Source organism: Saccopteryx leptura, chromosome 6, assembly GCF_036850995.1.
Source record: "Saccopteryx leptura isolate mSacLep1 chromosome 6, mSacLep1_pri_phased_curated, whole genome shotgun sequence".
In the NCBI taxonomy this organism is placed as follows: domain Eukaryota; kingdom Metazoa; phylum Chordata; class Mammalia; order Chiroptera; family Emballonuridae; genus Saccopteryx; species Saccopteryx leptura.
The window spans coordinates 75,521,278-75,546,865 of NC_089508.1; the positions used below are offsets into that span (position 1 = coordinate 75,521,278).

The window sequence follows — 25,588 nt, forward strand, 5'->3', positions numbered from 1 at the left end:
CCTTCCTTCCTGTCTGCTGTCCCTTTCTCTTTCTCTCTCTTAAAAAATAAAATGTGTTTGGTCTCTACTCTCCATAGCTGGGACCCTTGCAAGTATCTTCTTGTTTATTATTATTATTTCTTATTGTGGTTAAATACACATAACCTTTACCATCTTAGCCATTTTAAAGTGTACAGTTCAATGGTATTTAAAACATTTACATTATTGTGCAACCATCACCATTATTCATCTCCATAATAATTTTTCATCTTATAAAACTGAAATTATACCTATTAATAACTTTCTGTTCTCCCCTATCCTGAGCCCCTAGCAACCATCATTCCGCTTTCTGTCTTTGATCTTGGCAACTCTAAGTACACTGGTCCCTCATCTATCACAGGGCTTAGGTTCCAGAACCCCCGCGATAGGCGAAAATCCGTGAAGTAGCCACCTTATGTTTATTTTATTATTTATATATATTTTAAGACTTTTTTTGTGACAGGGGGAGAGAGAGACAGACAGATAGGGACATACATACAGGCAGAAAGGGAGCTAGATGAGAAGCGTCAGTTCTTCACTGTGGCGCCTTTAGTTGTTCATTGGTTTCAAGTGTCCCACTCAATATAACACCCTCTACCTATTACATCATGCCCTCCATGCCCCATGCAAAGTTGCTTTTTACCCCCATTTCCCCCCCTTTGTCCCCCTTACCCCCCACCTCCATCCCCACTTCCCTTTGGCTATTGCTACTTTGTTGTCTGTATATATGTGTTAAGTCTATATGATTTTGGAGAATCCTTTCACCCCCTTTGATCCCATTCCCTCTTCCCACTTCCCACTTCCCTCTGACAGCTGTCCATCTGTTCCCTGTGACCCTGCCTCTCTTTCTATTTTGTTCCTTAGTTTATTGTGCTCATTAGATTCCACATATAAGTAAAATCATATAGTATTTGTCTTTCTCTGCCTGGCTTATTCACTTACCATAATAATGTCCATCCATTGTTTTTTTATTTGTTTGTTTTTTTGTGTGTGTGACAGAGAGAGGGACAGATAGGAACAGACAGACAGGAAGGGAGAGAGATGAGAAGCATCAATTTTTCCTTGCAGCTCCTTAGTTGTTCATTGATTGCTTTCTCATATGTGTCTTGCCTGCGGGGCTACAGCAGAGCAAGGGACCCCTTGCTCAGGATAAGTGACCTTGGGCTCAAGCCAGTGACCTTGGGCTTCAAGCCAGTGACCTCTGGGCTCAAGCCAGCAACCATGGGGTCATGTCTATGATCCCATGCTCAAGCCAGTGACCCCACACTCAAGCTGGTGAGCCCATGGTCAAGCCAGATGAGCCTGTACTCAAGCCAGTGACCTTGGGGTTTCAAACCTGTGTCCTCTGTGTCACAGTGCAATGCTCTATCCACTGTGTCACCTCCTGGTCAGGCCCATTTTTTTTTTATAGTAATCATACTAATGGTTGTGAGGTGGTGTCTCGTAGTTTTGATTTGCATTTTCTTAATGATAAGTGATGTTGAGCATCTTTTCATGTATTTATTGGCCATTTGTATATCTTTTTGGAGAAATGTCTATTCAAGTCCTTTATGCATTTTTTCTTTTTTTTTTTAGTGGAGATAGAGAGTCAGACAGACAGAAGGGAGAGAGATGAGAAGCATCATCTCGTAGTTGGGGCACTTTAATTGTTCATTGATTGCTTTCTCATATGTACCTTGTCGGGTGTGGGGTCCCAGCAGAACCAGTAACCCCTTGCTCAAGCCAGCGACCTTGATTTCAAGCTAGAGACCTTGGGCTTCAAGCCAACGACTTTTTGGGCCCAAGCCAGCAACCATGGGGTCATGTCTATGATCCCACGCTCAAGCCAATGAACTCAGGATTTCAAACCTGGGTCCTCAGCATCCCAGGTCAATGCTCTATCCACTGTGCCACCACCTGGTCAGGCCCTTTTTGTATTTTTGAATTGGATTGTTTTTGTTGTTGAGTTTTAGGAGTTCTCTACATATCCTGGATATTAATCCGGTGTCAGATATATGACTTGCAAATATTTTCTACCATTGGTGAGATGCCTTTTTACTATTTTGATAGTGTCTTTTTATGCAGAAAATTGTTAGATTTTCATAAAGTCCAATTTGTATATTTTTTTCTTTTGTTAATTGTGCCTTTGGTATTGTTTCTAAGAAATCACCAAATCCAGTGTTGTAAAGCTTTTGTCCTATGTTTACTTCTAGTTTTATTGTTTTAGGTTTTATATTTAGATAGTTTGTTCATCTGAGTTAATTTTTATGTATCTTCTTAAGTAAGGGTCCAACTTTCTTTTTTGTTTTATTGTATTTATTGGCCCTGGCCATTTGGCTCAGTGGTAGAGCGTCGGCCTGGTGTGTGGAAGTCCCAGGTTCAACTCCCGGTCACACAGGAGGAACAACCAGCTGCTTCTCCACCCCTCCTCTCTCTGTCTCTCTTTCCCTCCCACAGCCATGGCTTCAATGGTTTGAACAAGTTAGCTCTGGGTACTGAGGATAGCTCCATGGCCTCAGGCCCTAAAATAGCTCAGTTGCCAAGCAACAGAGCAGCAGTCCCAGATGGGTAGAGCATCTCCCAGTAGGGGTTTACCCATTGGATCCTGGTTGGGGTGCATGCAGGAGTCTGTCTCACTGCCTCCCCCCCTTCACTTAATAAAAAAAAATTATTAATTAATTTTAGAGGGAAGGGAGTATCAACTCATAGTTGCTTATTGTATGTGCCTTGACCAGGCAAGCGTAGGGGTTTTGAACCTGTGACCTCAACATTTCAGATTGATGCTTTATCCACTGTGCCACCACAGGTCAGGCTATTTGTTTTGCATGTTGATACTCAGGTTTCTCAGCACCATGTGTTGAAAGACTTTTTCTCATTGAATCATCTTGGTACCCTTGTCAAAAATCATTTGATCATATATGCAAGGATTTATTTGTGGGCTTTCTATTCTATTTCATTGGTCTACATATCTGTCTTTATCTCAATACCACACAATTTTGATTACTGTTGTTAAGCCTAATCCGGAGGGACCCGAAACATTAAAGACACGAACAAAGTCCGTCGATTACACACCAAAGCTTTATTGTCTAGCTTAGCCAAGCGGCAGCAACTCCAACAGTGGTCTGAGGGAGCGCACGCTAGCCCTTTGTTCTACTTAGTTTTATAGTTTTGTAAGTGGGAAGTACAGAAGCAAAAATTGTAATTAGGAGCCCCTTACCACTATTGGTTATAGTCATATGTCCTTTAACATGATAGGACCATGTTCAATTTGCAAGCCATACATTATTTTGGAGAAAACAAAATTTACAAGTTAACACAATGGTAGGAAGATGTCTCTTTACATATTAAAAGGCTTTCCTGCCTGACCTGTGGTGGCGCAGTGGATAAAGCGTCGACCTGGAAATGCTGAGGTCGCCGGTTCGAAACCCTGGGCTTGCCTGGTCAAGGCACATATGGGAGTTGATGCTTCCAGCTCCTCCCCCCTTCTCTTTCTCTGTCTCTCTCTCCTCTCTCTCTCCTCTCTAAAAATGAATAAATAAAATAAAATTAAAATTAAAAAAAAAAAGGCTTTCCTATATTATCTAGTGTTTATCTGCTATCTCTCTGTCTAGAGTCACACGTGTTAACCACATGCATTTACATAGGAGAGGTAGTTTCTGTGGGGACAAATGCCCGCAAATGGCTCATTGCTATGAGAAAAGGTTTATTTTGGCTTTTCTCTCCCTGTACCTGGCTAGCCATTCACCCCTTTCCCCACAGGCGTGGTAGAATGTCTGGGGATCCATGTTTTCCTCCCCTTTGCATTTACAATACAATGACAAGGGCCATCCTGGTCATGCCAGTCACACAGTACAGGAACTATTCTCACAATTTCTCTGCACACCTTAACCCAAATTAATAAAATGTTCTTCAAGCCTCCCAAAATATTAATATTAATTCTGTAGCTTTTGGTACTTTACAACGCCTGCGGGTGAGGTGGTGCAGTAGCTCCTTACTGTAGCTTGGTAGTAAGTTTTAAATTCAGAAAGTGGGAATTTTGTTCTTTTTCAAGATTGTTTTGGCTCTTTGGGGTCCCTCAAGATTCCATATGATTTTAGGATGGGTTTTTCTGTTTCTCTGAAAACATCATTTGGATTTTAATAGGGATTGCATTGAATCTGTAGATTGCTTTACATAATATGGACATTTAGGTATTATTAAATAGTGATTTCCAATCTATGAACCTGGGATGCATTTTTTTTTTTTTTGTATTTTTCCGAAGCTGGAAACGGGGAGGCAGTCAGACAGACTCCGCATGCGCCCGACCGGGATCCACCTGGCATGCCCACCAGGGGGCAATGCTCTGCCCATCTAGGGCATTGCTCTGTTGCAACCAGGGCCATTCTAGCGCCTGAGGCAGAGGCCATGGAGCCATCTTCAGTGCCCGGGCCAACTTTGCTCCAATGGAGCTTTGGCTGTGGGAGGGGAAGAGAGAGACAGAGAGAAAAGAGAGGGGGTGGTGGAGAAGCAGATGGACGCCTCTCCTGTGTGCCCTGGTCAGGAATCGAACCCGGGACTCCTGCATGCCAGGCCGACACTCTACCACTGAGCCAACTGGCCAGGGCCTATTTTCATTTTTTATGTCTTTAATTTCTTTCAACAGTGTTTTGTAGTTTTCATTGTACAAGTCTTTCACCTTCTTGATTAAGTTAATGTCTAAGTATTTTATTTTTGATGCTATTGGAAATGAAATTATTTTTATAATTTCCTTTTCAGATTGTTTATTGTTTTTGTATGGACATGAAACTGGCTTTTGTATGGTGACTTTTTCTATCCTATTACTTTGCTGAATTCATTTAATCTGGTGTTTTTTTTTGGGGGGGGCGGCAGATCTTTAGGGCTTTCTACATATAAAATTTTATCATCTACAAACAGAAATCCTTTTACTTCTTTCTTTCCAATTTGGATGCAGTTTTTCCTCAAAATGCTCTGGCTAGCACTTGCAGTACTGAGCAGAGGAGATGAAAATGGGCATCCTTGCCTTGTTCCTGATCTTAGGGGGTTGTTTTCAGTCTTTCACCATTGAGTATGATATTCACTGTGGAGTTTTCACATATAACTTTTGTTATATATGCAAGTAGTTTCCTTTTATTCCTAGTTTGTTAAGTTTTTTTTTATTTTATTTTATTTTATTGACTTTAGAGAGAGAGGAAGGAAGAGACAGAAACATTGATCTGTTTCTGTATGCGCCCTGACCAGGGATCAAATCTGTTACCTATGCATATTGGAACAACACTCTAACCAACCGAGCCATCTGGCCAAGGCATTGTTGAGTGTTTTTATCATGAAATGGTGTTGAATTTTGTCAGATATGTTTTCTGTATTAATTGAGATGATCATGTAGTTTCTTCTTTTGTTCTATTGATGTGATGTATCCATTGATCAACTTTTGTATGTTGAATCATCCTTGCATTCCATAAATCCTATTTAGTAATGTTGTATAATTTTTTAAAGATGCTGCTGAATTCAGTTTACTAGTATTTTTTTAAGGACTTTATATCATCATTCATAAAGGATATTGGTACATGGTTTTCTTGTAGTGTCTTTGTCTGTCTTTGGTGTGAAAAGCATATTGGTTTCATACAATGAGTTAAGCAGTGTTCCTTCCTCCTTAATTTTTTGGAAAAGTTTGAGAAGGGTTGGTATTGGTACTTTAAGTGTTTGGTAGAATTCACCAGTAAAGCCATCAACTCCAGACTTTTCTTTGTTGGGAGATTTTTTATTGCTGATTCATTCTCCTACTAGTTATAAGTATATTCAGACTGTATGTTTCTTTGTGATTTAGTCTTGGTAGGTTTTGTTTTTCAGGAATTTTTCAATTTCATCTAGGTTATCTAATTTTTTTTTTTTAACTTTTCTGAAGTTGGAAATGGGGAGGCAGTCAGACAGACTCCCACATGCGCCCGACTGGGATCCACCCGGCATGCCCACCAGGGGGCGATGCTCTGCCCATCTGGGGCATTGCTCTGTTGCAACCAGAGCCATTCTAGCAACTGAGGCAGAGGCCATAGAGCCATCCTCAGTGCCCGGGCCAACTTTGCTCCAATGGAGCCTTGGCTGCGGGAGGGGAAGAGAGAGACAGAGAGGAAAGAGAGGGGGAGGGGTGGAGAAGTAGATGGGCGCTTCTCCTGTGTGTCCTGGCCGGGAATTGAACCTGGGACTCCTGCACGCCAGGCCGACGCTCTACCACTGAGCCATCCGGCCAGGGCTTAGGTTATCTAATTTTTTGGCATAAAGTTTTTTCACAGTACTCTCTTGTACTCCTTGTTATGTTTTGTAGAATAGGTAGGGTAGTAATGTCTCCCATTTTCATTTCTGATTTTAGTAATTTGAGTCTTCTCTTTTTTTCAAAATATATTTTCACAGTTTTCTGAATTTTTCAGTTTCCTTTTGTAATTGACTTCTAACTTCATTCCATTGTAGTCAGAGAAGATACTTTGTATGTTATTTATCTTTTAGAATGTATTGAGACTTATTTTGTAGCCTAACATATGTTCTACCCTGGAAAATATTTCCTGTGCATTTGAAAAGAATGTGTTTCCTATTATTCTTTTCTTACTTAAGTTGTATCTGGTTATTCTGTCCATTATTGTGAGTAAGTGTTATTGTAGAACTTTCTATTTCTCCCTTAAATTTTGTCAGTATATTTTGATAGTTTGTCAATAGGTGTGTAAATGTTTTTAATTGACATATTTTCTTGCTATATTGAATCTTCTATTAATAAATGTCTTTCTTTGTCTCATCTTTTTACTTTCAGCCTGATTGAGATCTTTAGATCTCAAGAAAATTTCTTGTAGATAGTATATATAGTTGGATCATGTGTTTTTATTCATTCTGCCAATCTATGTCTTTTAATTGGAGAAGTTAATAAATTTACATTTAAAATCATTCTTGACAAGGAGGGACTTCTGTCACTGTCCTATTTATTTTTTACATGCCTTATAGCTTTTTTTGTCCTTTATTCCCTGCATTAATGTCTTCTATTTTGTTTAGTTGATTTTTTTGTGAATTGTTTAAATTTCTCACTTCATTTTGTATCTATGTTATAGCTATTTTCTTTGTGTTTACCATGAAGATTACACTTAACAGTGTCATTTTAATTCATACCAGCTTAACTATAATAATACACATAAACTGCTCCTTACAGCTCCATCCTGCCGCCTTTTGTTGTAGTTGTCAAAAAATTACATCTTTATACATTGTATACCCCGAAACATAAATTCTTTTTAATGATTTTGTTTCTTAAATTATGAAGAAAACAAGATTTAATTTTACAAACCAAAGTTATAGTAATTAGCTTTTATACTAATATTTGTTCTTTTTTTCTTTAAATAAATTAGTCTCTTAATCATATAAAAAACAAAAAACTGTTGTGACAACAATACTAACTTTTAAAATTGTCGGTGTATTTACCCTTATTGAACCTTTAGGCTCTGTTTACTTTTATTCCAGTCTGTTTCTTTCTCTCACTCTGATTTGGTAATTTCAGTTGTCCTGTCTTCAAGTTTGCCAATTCTTTCTTCCTGGTTAAATCTGCCTTTGAATCCCATTAGTGAAATTTTTATTTGTTATACTTTTTAGCTTCACAATTTCTTTGGGGTTTCTTTTTAGTCTTTTTGTGTGTCTTTTTTGTTTTGATGAGAGACAGACAGGCAGGAAGGGAGAGAGATCAAGAGCATCAGTTCTTCATTGTGGCACCTTAGCTGTTAATTGATTGCTTTCTTTTATGTGCCTTGACTGGGGAGCTCCAATTGAGCCAGTAACCCCTTGCTCAAGCCAGCGATCATGGGGTCATGTTTATGATCCCATGCTCAAGCCAGATGAGCCCACACTCAAGCTGGCAACATCAGGGTTTCAAACCTGGGTCCTCAGCATCCCAGGCCGATGCTCTGTCCACTATGTCAACTCCTGCTCAGGCTTTTTTGTCTTTTTATTGATATTTCAATTTTGTTTACACATTATTTTCTTGACTTTCTTCAAATTTTTCTTAGTTCTTTGAGCATCTTTAAAACAGTTGTTTTGAAGTCTTTGTTTACTATATCTGCCATAAGTTCCTTTTCAGAGACAATTTCTGTTGATTGACTTATTTTTTTCCCTTTGAATTGTCTGTACTTATTTACTTTTTAAATTGAATTTATTGGAGCAACATTGGTTAATAAAATTATATAGGTTTCAAGTGTACAGTTTTATAATACATCATCTGTACATTGTATTGTGTGTTCACCACCCCAAATTAAGTCTCCTTCCATCATCATTTGTCCACCCCCATGACCCTCTTCTGCCTCCTACTTTCCTGATTCTTTGTATGTGTTGGGATTTTTTTTGAATACTGGGCATTTGAATCTAATAGTGTGGTTACTCTGAAAATCAGATTACCCCCCTTCCTCAGGGTTCGATCTTTTTTGTTACTTTTTTTTTTTTTTAATGTCATAGGCTGTCTCTGTGCCAAGCATCAACCTGAGGTGTAAACTTAAGTTCTCAGGTCTTTTTGAGCCTTTACTTGGACATACACAGTTGCTTTCTGTTGTTCCTTGTTTGACATATAGTTGGTTTTTTGTGGGTATTTTTTATTGTTTTTTGGCTTGAGAGACAGAGAGAGACAGAGACAGGAAGGGAGAGAGATGAGAGGCATCAATTCGTAGTTGCAGCACTTTTAGTTGTTCATTGATTGCTTCTCATATATGCCTTGACCAGGGGGCTCCAGCCAAGCCAGCAATCCCTTGCTCAAGCCAGTAGCCAGTGACATTTGGGCTCAAAGCTAGCAACCATGGGGTCATTTATATGATCCCATACTCAAGCCGGCAACTCCACGCTCAAGCTGGTGAGTCTCCACTCAAGGAGGATGTGAGCCCGTGCTCAAACCAGCAACCTTAGGGTTTCAAACCTGAGTCCACAGCATCCCAGGCTGATGCTCTATCTACTGTGCCACCACCTGGTCTGACTATGTAGTTGTTTTGTATGTCCTAGTCTTTAATGTCTGGGTCCTGAAAGAGGAAAAAGCAAAAAATAAAGAGGGGAGAAAAAAGTGCCAGCCCTTAAAATCTCCTGAAAGTCATTTAAGCTGGAGGAGGGGCTTGCTATAATTGGGGAGGTGAAACAAAAATGGCTGCTCACCTCTTTGTCTTGTCTGCACCTCTGTGGTTAGAAGCAGCAATCAGCCAGTGGAGTACAGATCTCTTGATATTTGGAAGATGGGATCTTGCACACGCACTTCTGCAAGCTGTGTGCAAGTGCTTCAGGAACAGGTGCACAGCTGCCAACCACCTGACTAGGATTGGGAGATGGGTAGCTGCTACTATGCTAAGGACTGAAATTGACCAAAATTACTTCAGTTTACCTCCCAAGTTTTTTTTCTGGAAATTGCAAGTCTTCAACAGACTCCAGAGTTCCAAAACAGTTGTATTGGACAGAGTCTACTAGTGTAATTGTTATCTAGATGGGGAGACAGGTTCCTAGTGCTTTCCACTCTACCACCCTCCCCCTCCCCGTTTTTAAGGAATTTATTTTTTAGAGCAGTTTTAGTTCACAACAACTGTTACAAGCAATCACAGAGGTTTCCCCAGTACCCCCTGCCCCCACACATGCACACCCTCCCCCTCTATTAATATCTCTCACTAGAGTTGTCCATTTGTTACCAAGGTGGACCTGCACAGACACATCGTAATCACCCAGAGTCTCTAGTTCACTTAGGGTTCCCTCTTGATGGTGCAAATTCTTTGGGTATACATTTGAACAAATGTATGATATATATCCATCAGTATACTATCATATAGACTATTTTCAGAAACCTAGAAATCCTCTGTGTTCTACCTGTTCATCCTTCCTTTTCTGCAACCACTGATATTTTTATTGTCTCCATAGTTTTGCCTTTTCCAGAGTGTGCTGTAATTTGAACCATATAGAATGTAGACTTTTCAGATTGGCTTCTTTCTCTTAGTAATATGCATATCAGTTTCCTCTATGTCTTTTCATGGATTGATAGCTCATTTCTTTTTAATGATAAATAATGCTACACTTTCTGGATGTACCACAGTCTGTCCTTTCACCTGCTGCAGGACATCCTGGTTGCTTCCAGATTTTCGCAGTTATGAATAAAGCTGCTCTAAAAATATGTGTGCAGGATTTTGTGTGGACGTAAGATTTCAACTGCTCTGAGTAAATACCAAGGAGCAAAAGTGCTGGATCATATGATATAAGAGTAGGTTTTGTTTTGTGAGAAGCCAACAAACTGTCTTCCAAAGTGGCTGCACCATTTTGCATTTCCACCAGCAGTGAACGAGAGGGCCCTTGTCTATGTCTTGCACACCTTTGGTGTTGTCGGTGTTCCAGATTTCAGCCATTCTCTAGGTATGTTGTTATGTCATTGCTGTTTTAATTTGCATTTCCCTGAGGATATATGATTTTGAGCACTTTGTCATACACTTATTTACCATCTGGATATCTTCTTTGATCAAATGCCTGTTAAGGTCCTTGGTCCAGTTTTTTAATAGGGTAGTTTGTTTTATTGTTTAAAGAGTTCTTTGTATATTTTGGTTAACAGTCCTCTATTAACTGTGTCTTCTGTAGAGCAGAAATTTTTAATTTTAATGAGGTTCAGCTTATCAGTTTGAGTTTTACATTTTGATCCTCCCGGGTGTCTTCTTCTTCTTGTCTGGCTGCTCCTGCTCCAGCCTCCTGCAGAGAGGCAGTGCCACTGCTCCATCCTTGCCTCAGCCCTTTATTTCCATATGGTTTTTCCTTTAACTAGTTCCATCATCTGCCTTCTGTAGTCCCTTTTTTTTTTGGCAGAGACAGAGAGTGTCAGAGAGAGGGACAGATAGAGACAGACAGGAAGGGAGAGAGATGAGAATCATCAATTCTTCACTGCTATTCCTTAGTTGTTCATTGATTGATTTCTCATATGTGCCTTGACTGGGGGGCTACAGCAGACCAAGTGACCCCTTGCTCAAGCCAGCGACCTTGGGCTCAAGGTGGTGAGCCTTGCTCAAACCTGATGAGCCCGTGCTCAAGCTGGCGATGTCAGGGTCTCAAACCTGGGTCCTCTGCATCCCAGTTCAACGCTCTGTCCACTGCACCACCGCCTGGCGAGGCTGTAGTCCCTCTTCTTAAATCAACAGAGGTAGGTAAACCAGTAAAAAACAGACTAAGAAATCATGGTCTAATTCAAACTAATGAGGCCTCTATTTGGGATCATTTTCCTATTAATATTTTTAGCATTTCATCAAAATGACATAAATCCAGCCTGACCAGGCGGTAGCACAGTGGATAGAGAGTCAGATTGGGAAGCAGAGGACCCAGGTTCGAAACGCCGAGGTTGCTGGCTTGAGCGTGGGCCTTATCTGGCTAGAGTGCAGGCTCCCCAGCTTGAGCATAGGGTCACTAGTTTTAGTGTGGGATCATAGACATGACTCCATGGTCGCTGGCTTGAGCCCAAGGTCTCTGACTTGAGCAAGGGGTCACTCGCTCTGCTGTAGCCCCCAGTCAAGGCACATATGAGAAAGCAATCAGTGAACAACTAAGGTGCTGCAACGAAGAATTGATGCTTCTCATCTCTCTCCCTTCCTGTCTGTTTGTCCTATCTGTTCCTCTCTCTGTCCCTCTCTCTGTCTCTCTTTGTCAAAAACCAAATGACATAAGCCCTGGCCGGTTGGCTCAGTGGTAGAGTGTCGGCCTGGCATGCAGGAGTCCCGGGTTCCATTCCTGGCCAGGACACACAGGAGAAGCGCCCATCTGCTTCTCCACCCCTCCCCCTCTCCTTCCTCTCTGTCTCTCTCTTCCCTTCCTGCAGCCAAGGCTCCATTGGAGCAAAGTTGGCCCGGGCGTTGAGGATGGCTCCATGGCCTCTGCCTCAGGCGCTAGAATGGCTCTGGTTGCAACAGAGCAATGCCCCAGATGGGCAGAGCATCGCCCCCTGGTGGGCATGCCGGGTGGATCCTGGTCGGGCACATGCCGGAGTCTGTCTGACTGCCTCCTCGTTTCCAACTTTGGAAAAATACAAAAAACAAAAACAAATGACATAAATCCAGCCTTTTTAATTGATATCCTTCTGTAGCAATATTACAAACTACAAGCTAACTAGTAGAACCAGTTCAGCAGTGTTAAGCTAGTCTTTCTAAGCTTCCTTCATACATGAATCTCAAAGTTTTTGGAGTCAAGGGCAGGGTATATCTTCTGAAAAAGCTCTTATGTGAAATGCGTCTGGTTAATTTCACAGCAATTCACAGGGCTGTTTGGTTGTCAATAACTGGAGGTGTTTGCATCAGTTCACTCCAAAGTAGTCTTATGTCCCTTTCCAATCTTTGACTTTGACACACACAGTTCTCTACACCAAGATGTCCTACAAAGAGACAAACTACAGAGCTTCCAAGGAGGGCTTATTTTTGCCACTCTTCTGAGCCACACTACCAATTCCTGCTATAGAAAGGACCTGAAGAAGTATCCCCCTTTGTGACAGGAAATGCTTTTTTTTTGAGACAGAGAAAGACAGATAGGAAGGAAGAGAAATGAGAACATCAGCCCATAGTTGCGTCACTTTAGTTGTTCATTGATTGCTTTTCAACATGCCTTGACTGGGAGGCTTCAAGTCAGCGATCTCTGGGGTCATGTCTGTGATCCCATGCTCAAGTCGGCGACCCCACACTCAAGCTGGCGACCTTAGGATTTCAAACCTGGTACCTCAACATCCTAAGTCAATGCTCTAACCATTGCGCCACCACTGGTCAGGCTTTTTTTTTAAAAGATTTTATTTATTGGTTTTAGAAAGAGAGAAAGGCATGGGGGAGGAGCAGGAACCATCAACTCATATTGCTCTTCATATGTGCCCTGACTGGGCAAGCCCAGGATTTTGGAAGGAGATGGTGCCTTGGTTTTCTTACATATTTCCACATTTGGAACTTTGATTTGCTGTTCCTGTGAAACCACTTTCTCTGGCCCTCTTTTTTTATTTTATAGATTGAAACAGCTGCCAAAAAGGTCCATCCTGTCATCCCTGTCCCATGGCTAAAGGAGCAGGTGTGTTTTCTTTTGAAGCTTATGCTGCAGCAGTGTAGGACCCAGTATGAGCTGGGGAAGCTTTTACAGCTGTTTGTTGGAATAGAGCATCTCTTCTCTGATGGTAAGATGATCCTTATAGTCAAGTTACTGTTAAGAAGTTTGCTTTCTTACTCTTAAAAATATTTTAGAAGGGCATTTGGGAAATTAAAATGCATATGATATAACATATTTATAGTTCATAACAGGGTATGAAGAAGAGGTTATGAAACTTCAATCATGGTTAAAGCATTCAAAACATAGCACCACCGGATATGACATAAATATCGGAACTGTCTTCTCATTCTAAGCAGTTGTCAAATAGCCACATTTACCCTTGGCTAGCCTCTATATTACCCTGTCACTGTCATTCTTTTCTCTGAACAGTAACCTTAACATATCGTCACTTCTCAGGGTCACAGACTTATTTCAGGAATATCTACTTTGTATTGAAGTTTTCAGATACAAATTGCACTTATTTTTTGCAGGTGTTTCCAGACACTGACATTGTCTAAGCTTGCTACCTCGTGAATGAAACCATCATTGCCTTTATTCTCTTTTCTACTTGTTTGATGATTTCAAGTTTTTGTTGAATGATGATGTTATTCTTTTACACTATATTCTGACTTTATTCACTACTAGGGTTATTTTTATCACATTTGAACTCACATATGCTCAGATTTATACAGAACACAGAGAATGCTGGACTCAGTGCCATAATAGTAGGGCTGTAGGGCTGAGGACTGGAAGATAAGAGGGCTATTTCCTCAATGCAGGGCCTAGAAGGTAACTGTGTCTACCAAAGAGCAGTTCCTTGTAACATAATGGTGCCTTCATGATTTTTAGTAATTTTAATTTTTTTATAAATGAATATCCCGTTTACAAAGGTTGTCTAGATTGCTAACATTACTATAATGCTTTTATTCACATAATTAAGTTATTTTTATTTTTAAAGAGTATTTGTGTGTGTGTATATATACCATGTATGTGCTTGGGAAAAAGAAATATGTTCTTTTTAAGCCTGTGTTTTATATGATGCCAGCAAAGAAACTTAGCCTGCTCATACTGGTGGTGGTTGTGCAGGATGCCTCACTGTCTCTGGAACTACCTGCCCAGAGCGCAGCCCAGCGGGTGACTTTGGGAGCAGGTTCCTATAGAGTGCTTTTTATGCACATATAGGTTTCTCACAGACTGTTTGGGAGTGGGAACAAACCCCGCCACATAAGTTGTTGGCAGAGAACTCCTAATGTTACTAGTGATAAGAATTTCCCAGAGACATCAGGAAGAGCACAGCTAGTTCTCACAGGGTTAAGAGGATAGATATCCAGAGGAGCAAGAGATGCTCCATGCTGAATACAGCTTTGGCTATTGGCCAGCTGCAGTGTCGGCTGACCGACAAGTTCTGTGTCTTCATCCACATGACACTGCATCAAATGAACACGTGAACAATCATGAAAACAAGTTTGTACAAGGTAGGAGATAAATCCAGAAAGAGATGAGACTAACGTGAATGAAGGGTCAGATCTTCCCAAGAATGACTGAGTTGCTACTGCATAGTAGACCACCAACCTCTGCCTTGTATGTAAAGCCTGATGTGTAGGTTGAGGCCATGTGCCACCCTCCAACAGTTCTTACAATAGAGGAGCTGCTGGGGCAAACATACAGTGACGGAAAATGACTTGACTTTGGGTGATGGGCACACAACATAATCAACAGTTCAAGTGCTATAGAGATGTTCACCTGAAACCTGTGTACTCTTATTGATCAGTGTCACTCCATTAAATTTAATTTTCTAAATAAAAATTTAAAAATACAGAGAAAGGAGCTGCCTATTGCGTCCTCTGTTTATTATCTAGAGTAGGAAAAGAGGTTTTTGTTTTTCTTAACCACAATATTATGTTAAATATGGATATTTCCTTCCTGCTATTTAGTTACTCTTGAAATGCCATAGCGGCATTTTATTGGTGAAATGATTATATCCTCTTCTCTTTGATACAGGTCCAGATGTGAAGAAGCTGTGTGTCCTTAGCCAAATTTTGAAGGATACATCCATAGCCATTAATCATGTAATTTTTACCAGCTATAGCCTTGAGAATTTTCAGCATGAATGTAGATCTATTTTGGAAAAACTGGAGACAAACAGACAGTTTGCTCTGGCTAGGAGGGTAGCAGAATTAGCTGAGTTACCTGTGGACAACTTGGTTATTGAAGAGGTAACATAAGTCTTTTAAGTTATTTAAAATCTTAGCTTTTTGAACCAGCATTAAACAAAGAATCAAATGAGATATGTAGTTTATAGGAGATAAGGCTTTTTTACTTTGGCACACATTAGTTTCAGAAAATGGATGAGCCCAGGGTTCCTATTACTGAAGAATGTATACTTTAAATGTAAAGTTAGCTTATAGGCTATGCTACAACTATTTTCCTTTGAATAGAATTAAATATAAGGTGGCTTCTTCTTGAACCCCATTCAATTAGATAAATTTAGAATTGTATTCCATATCTTTTTTTTTTTAATTTATTCATTTTAGAGAGGAGAGGGAGAGAGAGAGAGAGAGAGAGAGAGAGAGAGAGAGAGAAGGGGGGGAGGAGCTGGAAGCATCAACTCCCATATGTGCCTTGACCAGGCAAGCCCAGGGTTTCGAACCGGCAACCTCAGCATTTCCAGGTCGACGCTTTATCCACTGCTCCACCACAGGTCAGGCTGTATTCCATATCTTAACTTTCCAGATAAAATACCCAGGAATGTCTGTAGCCATGTCCCATGTTCTCTGACTTGGTTTTAAAAAGTATGGTATAATTAGCCTGACCAGTAGTGGCACAGTGGATTGAGCGTCAACCTGGGATGCTGAGATCCCATGTTTGAAATTCCGAGGTTGCCAGCTTGAACACAGCCTCATCTGGCTTGAGCACAGGCTCACCAGCTTGAGTGCGGGGTCACTAGCTTGAGTATGGGATCATAGACATGACCACATGGTTGCTGGCTTGAGCCCAAAGGTTGCTAGCTTGAGCCCAAGGTCACTGGCTTGAGCAAGGGGTCACTGGCTTGGCTAGAGCCCCCAACCCCATAAAGGCATATATGAGAGAAGCAATCAATGAACAACTAAGTAATGCAACTACAAGTTGTTGCTTCTCGTCTCTTTCCCTTCCTGTTTCTGTCTCTGTCTCTCTCTCTCTCTGTATAATTAGGGAACTGTAGCGTTTATGATACCTCTTTATCTAGGAAAAGCTAACATTCGCTTCATTTAATTTCACAGATAACACAGGAAATGCAGACCTTAAAACACATTGACCAGTGGTCCCTGAAGCAAGCAAGAATTGACTTCTGGAAAAAATGCCATGAGAATTTTAAGAAAAATTCTGTTTCAAGCAAAGCGGCATCTTCCTTTTTCTATGCCCAGACCCTTGTGGTATGTGAGTTCCCTCCTGAGGAAGCACAGAACAGCACAGGGGAGCGCCATCTGCTGCTCACCCTGGCAGGGCACTGGCTTGCTCAGGAGGATCCGGTGCCAGTGGAGGAGCTGGAGGAGCTGGAGAAGCAGATCTGGCTCTGCCGGATCTCACAGGATGTCCTCAGAGGAAACCAGCAGGAAACACAGCCCAGATTTTCTCAACAGATCTCAACCAGTGCTGAACTTTCCTTTGATAGCTTAGCCAGTGAGTTTTCATTCTCCAAATTGGCTGCTCTGAACACATCAAAATACTTAGAACTTAATGGCCTTCCATCCAAAGAGACTTGTGAGAATAGGCTAGATTGGAAGGAACAGCAGTCACTAAACTGTTTAATTGGTCACCTATTGGATGATGGCTGTGTGCATGAAGCAAGTAGAGTATGCCGGTATTTCCATTTCTATAACCAAGATGTTGCCTTGGTCTTGCACTGCAGAGCACTGGCTTCAGGGGAAGCTAGTGTGCAAGACCTACATCCAGAGATCCATGCTCTCCTACAAAGTGCTGGGCTGCTGGAAGAAGAAAAGGAACCTCGCACCCCACTAAGAAAAGCCCCAAGCAGTAAGTAAAGGAGATAAAACTGTCCTGAGTCCTAAATAGTGTGTCAGCACTCTTTCCAGGAAGATTTATGTCCCTTTTTTTCTTTTTTTTTTATCAAGTGAGAGGCAGGGAGGTGGAAAAACAGACTCCCACATGCGCCCCAGCCGGGATCCACCCAACAACCCCCTTCTGGGGCTGATGCTCTGTCCATCTGAGACTGCTGCTCCATTGCTCAGCAACCAAGCTGTTTTAGCACCTGAGATGAGGCCATAGAGCCATCCTCAGTTTACTCATTCGAACCATGGCTTCGGGAGGAAGACAGAGAGAGAGAAAGAGAAAGAGAGAGAGGGAAATAAGGGGGAAGAGTGGGGAAGGAGAAGCAAATGGTCACTTCTCCTGTGTGCCCTGACCGGGAACTGAACCCGGTATTTCCACACGCCAGGTCGACACTCTACCACTGAGCCAACCAGCCAGGGCAAGTTTTTGGGTTTTGATGAAACTTTTTTTTTCCTGCCTTTTAGGTTATTTGAACATTTTTAGTATTCCATTTTAGTTTATTGTGATTTTGACTATATATCTTTGCATAATTTTTAAAAATTGTTTATTTGGGGGTTTACATTATACATTATTAATGTTTCAGTCTACTTAAGGTCAGTATTTTTTTATTAAATTTATTGGGTGACATTGGTTAATAAGATCATATAGGCCCTGCTTAGATAGCTCGAATGGTTAGAACATCGTCCAGATGCAGAGGTTGCCAGTTTGATCCCTGGCCAAGACACATACAGGAACAGACTGGTGTTTCTGTCTCTCTCTCCTTTCCTCTCCCTCTAAAGTTAACTTTTTAAAAATCATATATGTGCCTGTCCAGGCAGTGGCGCAGTGGATAGAGCGTCAGACTGGGATGCGGAGGACCCAGGTTCGAGACCCCGAGGTCACCAGCTTGAGTGCGGGCTCATCTGGTTTGAGCAAAAGCTCACTAGCTTGGACCCAAGGTCACTGGATCGAGCAAGGGGTTACTCCGTCTGCTGAAGGCCCGCGGTCAAGGCGCATATGAGAAAGCAATCAATGAATAACAACTAAGGTGTCGCAACGCCCAATGAAAAACTAATGATTGATGCTTCTCATCTCTCCGTTCCTGTCTGTCTGTCCCTCTCTCTGACTCTCTCTCTCTGTCTCTGTAAAAAAAAAAGAAAATCATATATGTTCTGATTCCTGTAATGGCTGCTTCCTGGAAGGCGCTGTCACATGGAACCTCTTAGACTCAATATTCAGAGTTCCAGGAAGGGAGTGTTTCAAGTTAGATAGACTTATACGTATACCGTTTCTTTGAACCCTTCAGCACTCAAGATCCAGCCATCATGACCTCAGTTTCAGACAGTTTTTCTTAGTCCTCATTTCACTGCTTTCGGGGATGCCTATTGTTGAAGCAGTAGAAGCTGGAGATGCAATCGCGCACTTTTTAGGTGTGGTTCTTTGCATTACAGGCATTTGTGCTTGTTTGGGAGTATATGCACGGAAGAGAAATGGAGAGGTGGGACTTGAAGGGCCTCCTGAATCAAACCTTGCCCTGAAAAAATTTGAACTATTGAGGTTAAAATCTGAGCTTTGGTGTCTGAAAATTCCAAAGAAACAATAAATAGGGTAATTTTACATTTTTAGTTTTCCTATAAATGGAAATAAATCGATATATGTTAAGTGGAAAAAAATGTTTTTTACAACAAATAATACACTGAAAACTTCAGTCTATAATTTGTATTTGCTAATTGGAAAGAGAGTCAAAGAAGTAAGATGGCTGAAATTTGTATAAGTAATATTTAATAGTCTCAGAATTCTCAAAGCACATGGAACTGGAAGAAGGAAACCTGCTCAGAACCCTAGGAAGTTGCCACTGTTCAGTTGTAGTCACTGTCTCCTGCATGGTTGAGGGGTCTTTTCTCTATATTTTTATTAGATTTTTGTTCTGTTATCTCCCAAGTTAATATTGTACCTAGATACTAGATATTAAATATAGTCAGTCAAAACTTAAAACTTTTATTCCTTTGGGGGGAAAAATGGTTAAAAAATCTTTTCACTGTATCTAACATTGAATTGAAGAAAAGACAATGTAAAAAATACTCTGTATTGACATTGAGAATAGAGTTTAAAAAGGCTTTTATATTATTAACTGAGTAACACCTCCATAATGAGAAATACTGTATTAAATATAAACCCATTATAAATTTTTAAAAAAATCATATAGGTTTCAAATGTACATTTCTATGATACATCATCTGTATATTGCATTATGTGCCCACCACCCAAAGTCAATCATCTACCATCACCATATATTTGGTTAAAGTCAGTATTTTACCACTTCAACTGGACTGCAGAAATTTGACCACATGTAGATTTTACTTCTCTCCCTTTACAGCCCTATAACAGGTTGTCTTATTATATCTATGTACATTGGAAACCCCATCAAAGAGTGCTATAAATTTTTGCTTTCAAGAACTATATATATATTGGACCCTGCATATATATATATATGGGATCCACCTGGCAGCCCCCATCTGGGGCTGATGTTCTTTCTAATCAACTAAGCTATTCTCAGCACCTGAGGCCAATGTTCGGACCAACCTAGCCACTGGCTGTGAGGGGAAGAGAGAGAGAAGGGATAGAGGAAGAGAGAAGCAGATGGTTGCTTCTCATGAGTGCCCGGAATGGGAATCAAACCTGTAATGGACACATGCTGGGCTGACAGTTTATCCACTGAGCCAACCGGCCAGGGCCCCCCAAAAATATTTTTAAAAACTCAAGGGGAAACTAATTTATTATATTTACTAAGATATTTACAACTTTTGTTGCTCTTCCTTTACTCCTGATGTTTCAAGTTTCCTCCTGGTTTCTTTTTCCTTCTGTCTAAAGGACTTCTGCTAGTAATTCTTTTAGAGTTGTCTGTTAGCAACAACTTCTCTTTGTTTTTCTTTTTTTAAGATTTATTCATTTGAGAGAAGAGAGAGAGAAGGGAGACACAAAGGGGGAGGAGCAGGAAACATCAACTCCCATATGTGCCTTGACTGGGTAAGCCCAGGGTTTTGAACCGGCGACCTCAGCTTTCCAGGTCGACACTTTATCCACTGCTCCACCACAGGTCAGGCTCTTCATTTTTTTTCATCTAAGAAAAAAATGTATCTAGCCCTCGCTGGTTGTCTTAGTGGTAGAGCGTCAGCCTGGCGTGTAGAAGTCCCGGGTTCGATTCCCGGTCAGGGCACACAGGAGAAGTGATCTCCACCCCTCCCCCTTCTCTTTCTCTCTCCCGCCTCTTCTCCTGCAGCATGGCTTGATTGGTTCAAGTGCATTGGTCCTGGGTGCTGAGGATAGCTCCATGGAGCCTCTGTCTCAGGTGCTAAAAATAGCTCAGTTGTGAGTATGGCCCCAGATGGGCAGAGCATTGGCTCCAGATGGGGGTTGTTGGGTGGTTCCTGGTCAGGGCACATTAGGAATCAGTCTATCTCCCCCTCTTCTCATTTGGGAAAGAAGAAGAAGAAAAAGCAGCATGTATCTATTTCACCTTCATTCCTGAAGCATGGTTTTTGCTGGATATAAAGAATTTATTTTTTTTCAGCACTTAAAAATGTTGGACCACTTTCTTTTGACTTCCATGGTATCAATGAATAATCTAGTTACTTATTTGAATTATTTTTCCCCCTAAAGATAATGCTTTTCTCTGTGGTTGCTTTCAAGATGGTTTTCTGACTTTAGTCTTCAGCAGTTAGATTATAGTGTGACTGGGAATGTACTTCTTACTGTTTATCCTATTTGGGGTTTACTGACCTTCTTGAACATGTAGGTTTATATGTTCTACCAAATTTAGGTTGTTTTCAGATATTTTTCAAATATTTTTCTCTCTTACATACTTTTACTTCTGTCCTTTTGGGACATGAATCTTGGAACTTTTGTTAATGTTCTCACAAGTCCCAGAGGCTTTGTTCAATTTTTTTTCCAATCTTTTTTTCTCTCTGTTGTTCAAATCAGATAATTTCTGTTCATCTATCTTCAATTTCATTGTCTCTTTTCTCTGGCATTTTCATTCTGCTGTTGAATTTTTTCATTTCTGTGATTTTTAAATTTCAGTTATTCAGTTCTAAAATTTCTATTTTATTCTTCTTTACATCTTCTATATCTTTGCTGAGATGTTTTGTTTTTCTGTTTGTCTCAAGAGCATTCATAATTACTTTTTGAAACATTTATAATAGCAGATTTAAAGTCTTTATCAGACAGTTTCAACATTTATGTCATTTTAGTGCTGAGTGTCATCTGTTGATTGTCTTTTCTCATGAGTTGAGATATCCTATATTTTTGTATGTTAAGTAATTTTATGTTACATCTAAACATTTTGAATAATATAAGACTCTGAGTCTTATTTAAATCCCATAAAGAATGTTGATCTTTCTTTAGCAGGCTATTGACCTGGTTAGGTTTAGGCTACACGTTCTGACCCACTTCCTGTGACCTCAGTTCAGTTTTCAAGTCCTTTGTGGTACTATTCAGATCCACCTGAGGTCAGTCTGTGACCTGGCTAGTGGTTTATCTGCTAATTCAGTTCTCAAAATCTTTGATATTCTGGTTGGGATCAAATTCATACACACAAAGCCCAAGAGTGAGCCCTAGCATTTATAAACACCTGTGTGTTGCTTTCCTGAATCTCTCTCCCAAGTACTTTCTGGTTTCCTGAGGCTTCCCTTTTCAGTCCTCTGGCCAAAAGCTGGAGGATTAGTTCCCCCACTCTGTCCCCTTCTGTTATGCACTTCCCTGACTTTGCCTGCAGCCAGGGCCAATTTACAGGAGGCTAACGCAAAAAGGAACAGGGGTTCACTCCACACTCTTGGGACCAGAGCTCCTCTGATCCAAAAAGAAGGTTCCTCTCAGAGTTTTGGCTCTTGTCAGCTGCTGCTTCAGCCTCTACCACCAAGGCCAAGGGGTTAAGAGCTGGGATTAAAGAGAATGAGCATTAGGAGTTCCTGTCCCCGCTCTTTGAGCCCATACTAGAGGGCTTCTCCTGGGGACAGGCTCTCTCTGTGAGCCTCAGTGCAGGCTCCGGGTTGTACATGGCACTGCTATCAGGCTGAAGGTTACTAAAGGGCAGTGGTGGGATTCAAATAATTTAACAATCGATTCTCTGCCCTAATGACCATTTTAAGTATAAAAAAGGATACACTGAAAGGTAGTTTATTATTTTGTGCATTTAATAGTTAAATAAGAACAATAAAAGAGGTACACAAAACTAGATTATCAGAAAGAGTTTTAAAATACCAATGAAAAAATATTAAATAATACCTGACAAAAAACAATAAAACTATTATATTTAAGATATTTCCATATTGCCTTTTTTTTTTTTTTTTTTTTTTTAGCGAGAGGGATAGAAGGACAGATAGAGACAGAGAGGCAGAGAGATGAGAAGCATCAGTTCTTCGTTGCAGCACCTTAGTTCATTGACTGCTTTCTCATATATGCCTTGACCAGGGGGCTACAGCAGAGCCAGTGACCCATGCTCAAGGCAGTGACCCTGCACTCAAGCTGGTGAGCCCGTGCTCAAGCCGGAGACCTCGGCGTTTCGAACCTGGGTCTCCTGTGTCTCAGTCCAACACTCTACCCACTGTGTGACCATCTGGGTCAGACTCGATATTGCTTCTTGATTGGTGTCCTCACTTGCAATTTTTTTCAGCTGTGGATGGAATGAACATTACTACGGCTCTTATAGTATGCCCTTGTGCAGATGGATGTTAAAAAAGAGTAAGGAATATAAATTTATGATTTCCAGCTGCTCACCTTGAGGAGCCACTGAGCCATTTCACCCACAGGTGTTGTAAAGTACCAAAGGCTACAGAATTAATATTAATATTTTAGGAGGCTTGGTGAACATTTTATTAATTTGGGTTAAGAGAAATTGTGAGAATAGTCTCTGTGCTGTGTGATTAGCAAAACTAGGATGGCTCTTGCCATTGTATTGTAAATGAAAAGGGAAGGAAGCATAGATTCCCTGACATTCCACCACACCTGTGGGGAAAGGAGTGAATGGCTAGCCAGGTGCAGGAAGGGAAAAGCCAAAATAAACCTTTTCTTATAACTATGAGCCATTTGCGGGCATTTGTCCCCACGGAAACTACCTCTCTTATGTAAATGCATGTGGTTAATACATCTGACTCTGGACAGAGAGATGGCAGATGAACACTAGAAAATATAGGAAGGCCTTTTAATATGTAAAGAGATATCTTTCTACCATTGTGTTGACTTGTAAATTTTGTTCTCTCCAAAATGATGTATGGTTTGCAAATTGAACGTGGTCCTATCATGTTAAAGGACATATGACTATAACCAATAGCGGTAAGGGGCTCCTAATTGCAATTTTTGCTTCTGTACTTCCCACTTACAAAACTATAAAAACTAAGTAGAACAAAGGGCCAGCACGCTCTCCGTCAGATTTCTGTCGGAGTTCCCGCCGCTTGGCCAAGCTAGACAATAAAGCTTTAATGTGTAAACGACGGACCTTGCTTCTGTCTTCCATAATTTGGGTCCCTCCGAATTTGGATTAACAACCTTAGAGAGAACCCTAATTACAAGAGCCATTTTAACAACCAGTTTGCTGAACTCAACAAAAAATTAGGTATCAGTTCTGCTTAACTCATGTGAACCGGCTGAATCCCACCACTGCTAGAGGGGAAGAAAATGATTCTTCTGGTCATCTTCAATCCACCTGCTACTGTTTTCATTTCAGAGTCCTCATACAGTGCTGCATGCAGCGTGTCGGTTTTATGTTGAGTTCAGCGGGAGAGAGGGTAGAGTGAGCTTATTCCCCCTCACCTAGAACTGGAACCCCAACGCAGGATTTTTTTTTTTTTTTTTTTTTAATTTTCTGAAGCTGGAAATGGGGAGGCAGTCAGACAGACTCCCGCATGCGCCTGACCGGGATCCACCCGGCATGCCCACCAGGGGACGATGCTCTGCCCATCTGGGGCGTCGCTCTGTTGCAACCAGGGCCATTCTAGTGCCTGAGGCAGAGGCCACAGAGCCATCCTCAGTGCCCGGGCCATCTTTGCTTATGGAGCCTCAGCTGTGGGAGGGGAAGAGAGAGACAGAGAGGAAGGAGAGGGGGAGGGGTGGAAAAGCAGATGGGCGCTTCTCCTGTGTGCCCTGGCCGGGAATCGAACCCAGGACTCCTGCATGCCAGGCCGATGCTCTACCACTGAGCCAACCGGCCAGGGCTCCAATGCAGGATTTTAAGTAGGAGAATAACGTGGTCTGTGTTGCTTTTTACTTTTGTCTTAAAATTGTATTTTTAATGTATAATATCTTAAATACAAAAGTATTACACACTTGCCTGACCAGGTAGTGGCACAGTGGATAAAGCATAAGACTGGGATGCAGGGGGCCCAGGTTCGAAACCCCGAGGTCACCAGCTTGAGCGTGGGCTCATCCAGCTTGCAAAGGGGTTGCTGGCTTGAGCGTGGGATCATAGACATGACCCCAAGGTCACTGGCTTGAGCAAAGGCTACTCTACTGTAGCCCCCTGTCAAGGCACATATAAGAAAGCAATCAATGAACAACAAGGTGCCGCAACAAAAAATTGAGGCTTCTCATCTCTTATCTTCCTGTCTGTCCCTGTCTGTCCCTCTCTCTCTCTCTGTCACAGAGAAAAAAATAGTATACACTTAGTGTAACAAAGAACACAGTACAGAAGTATGTAAAATAAAAATAAAATCATTTACCCATTCAACACCACCCCCACCAAATTCCCTGAAATAACATCTTTTACTTGCTTGGCATGTGTGTTTTTTGTACATGTGGACTCATGCACACACACACACAGTTTATTTTTTACAAAAATGAAATTACATTCTACACTTTTTCTGTCAGTTCACTTTTTTTTTTTTTCATTTTTAGAGGAGAAAAAGAGAGGAAGAAAGAGAGAGGAAAAAAGTAGGGGGAGGCAGGAACCATCAACTCCCACATGTGCCTTGACCAGGCAAGCCCGGGGTTTCAAACCAGCGACCTCAGCATTTCCAGGTCCACGCTTCATTCACTGCTCCACCACAGGCCAGGCCCGGTTCACATTTTCTCTGTATCTTTCCAATTTTAGTATATGTGCTGCCAAAGTGAGCTGACCTCATTCTTTTTAAGAGCTTCAAAATATTCTATATGGGTATACTACTATTTAACAAAGCTTTATTGATACAGATTTAAGTTTTTCAGGTTTTAATTGTGCTATTAGAAACAGTGTTATATAAATATTCTTCCTTTTTCCTCTAATAGAAACACTTGATACACTTGATGAAATTAAGAAATTTTCTGGCCCTGGCTGGTTGGCTCAGCAGTAGTGTGTCGACCTGGCATGTGGAAGCCCTGGGTTCAATTCCCAGTCAGGCACACAGGAAAGATGACCATCTACTTCCCCCTTCCTCTCCCTCCCCACTCCCTTTTTTTTCTCTCCCTCTTTCTCTCTCTCTCTCCGCTGCCTGCAGCCATGGCTCCGATTTGAGGGTGTTGACCCCAG

At 41.2% G+C, this 25,588-nt stretch overlaps 1 protein-coding gene across 2 annotated transcripts in view; it reads left to right on the forward strand.

Annotated features, from left to right (window-relative positions):
• SPG11 (SPG11 vesicle trafficking associated, spatacsin) overlaps positions 1 to 25,588 on the forward strand; it is a 106,810-nt gene that overhangs the window by 67,914 nt on the left and 13,308 nt on the right. For both annotated transcript variants that reach the window (XM_066341478.1, XM_066341480.1), the window contains exons 28-30: positions 12,988 to 13,150; positions 15,064 to 15,278; positions 16,323 to 17,076. In XM_066341478.1, the coding sequence (XP_066197575.1) occupies positions 12,988 to 13,150; positions 15,064 to 15,278; positions 16,323 to 17,076 (1,132 nt within the window). The remainder of the gene's footprint in view (positions 1 to 12,987; positions 13,151 to 15,063; positions 15,279 to 16,322; positions 17,077 to 25,588) is intronic.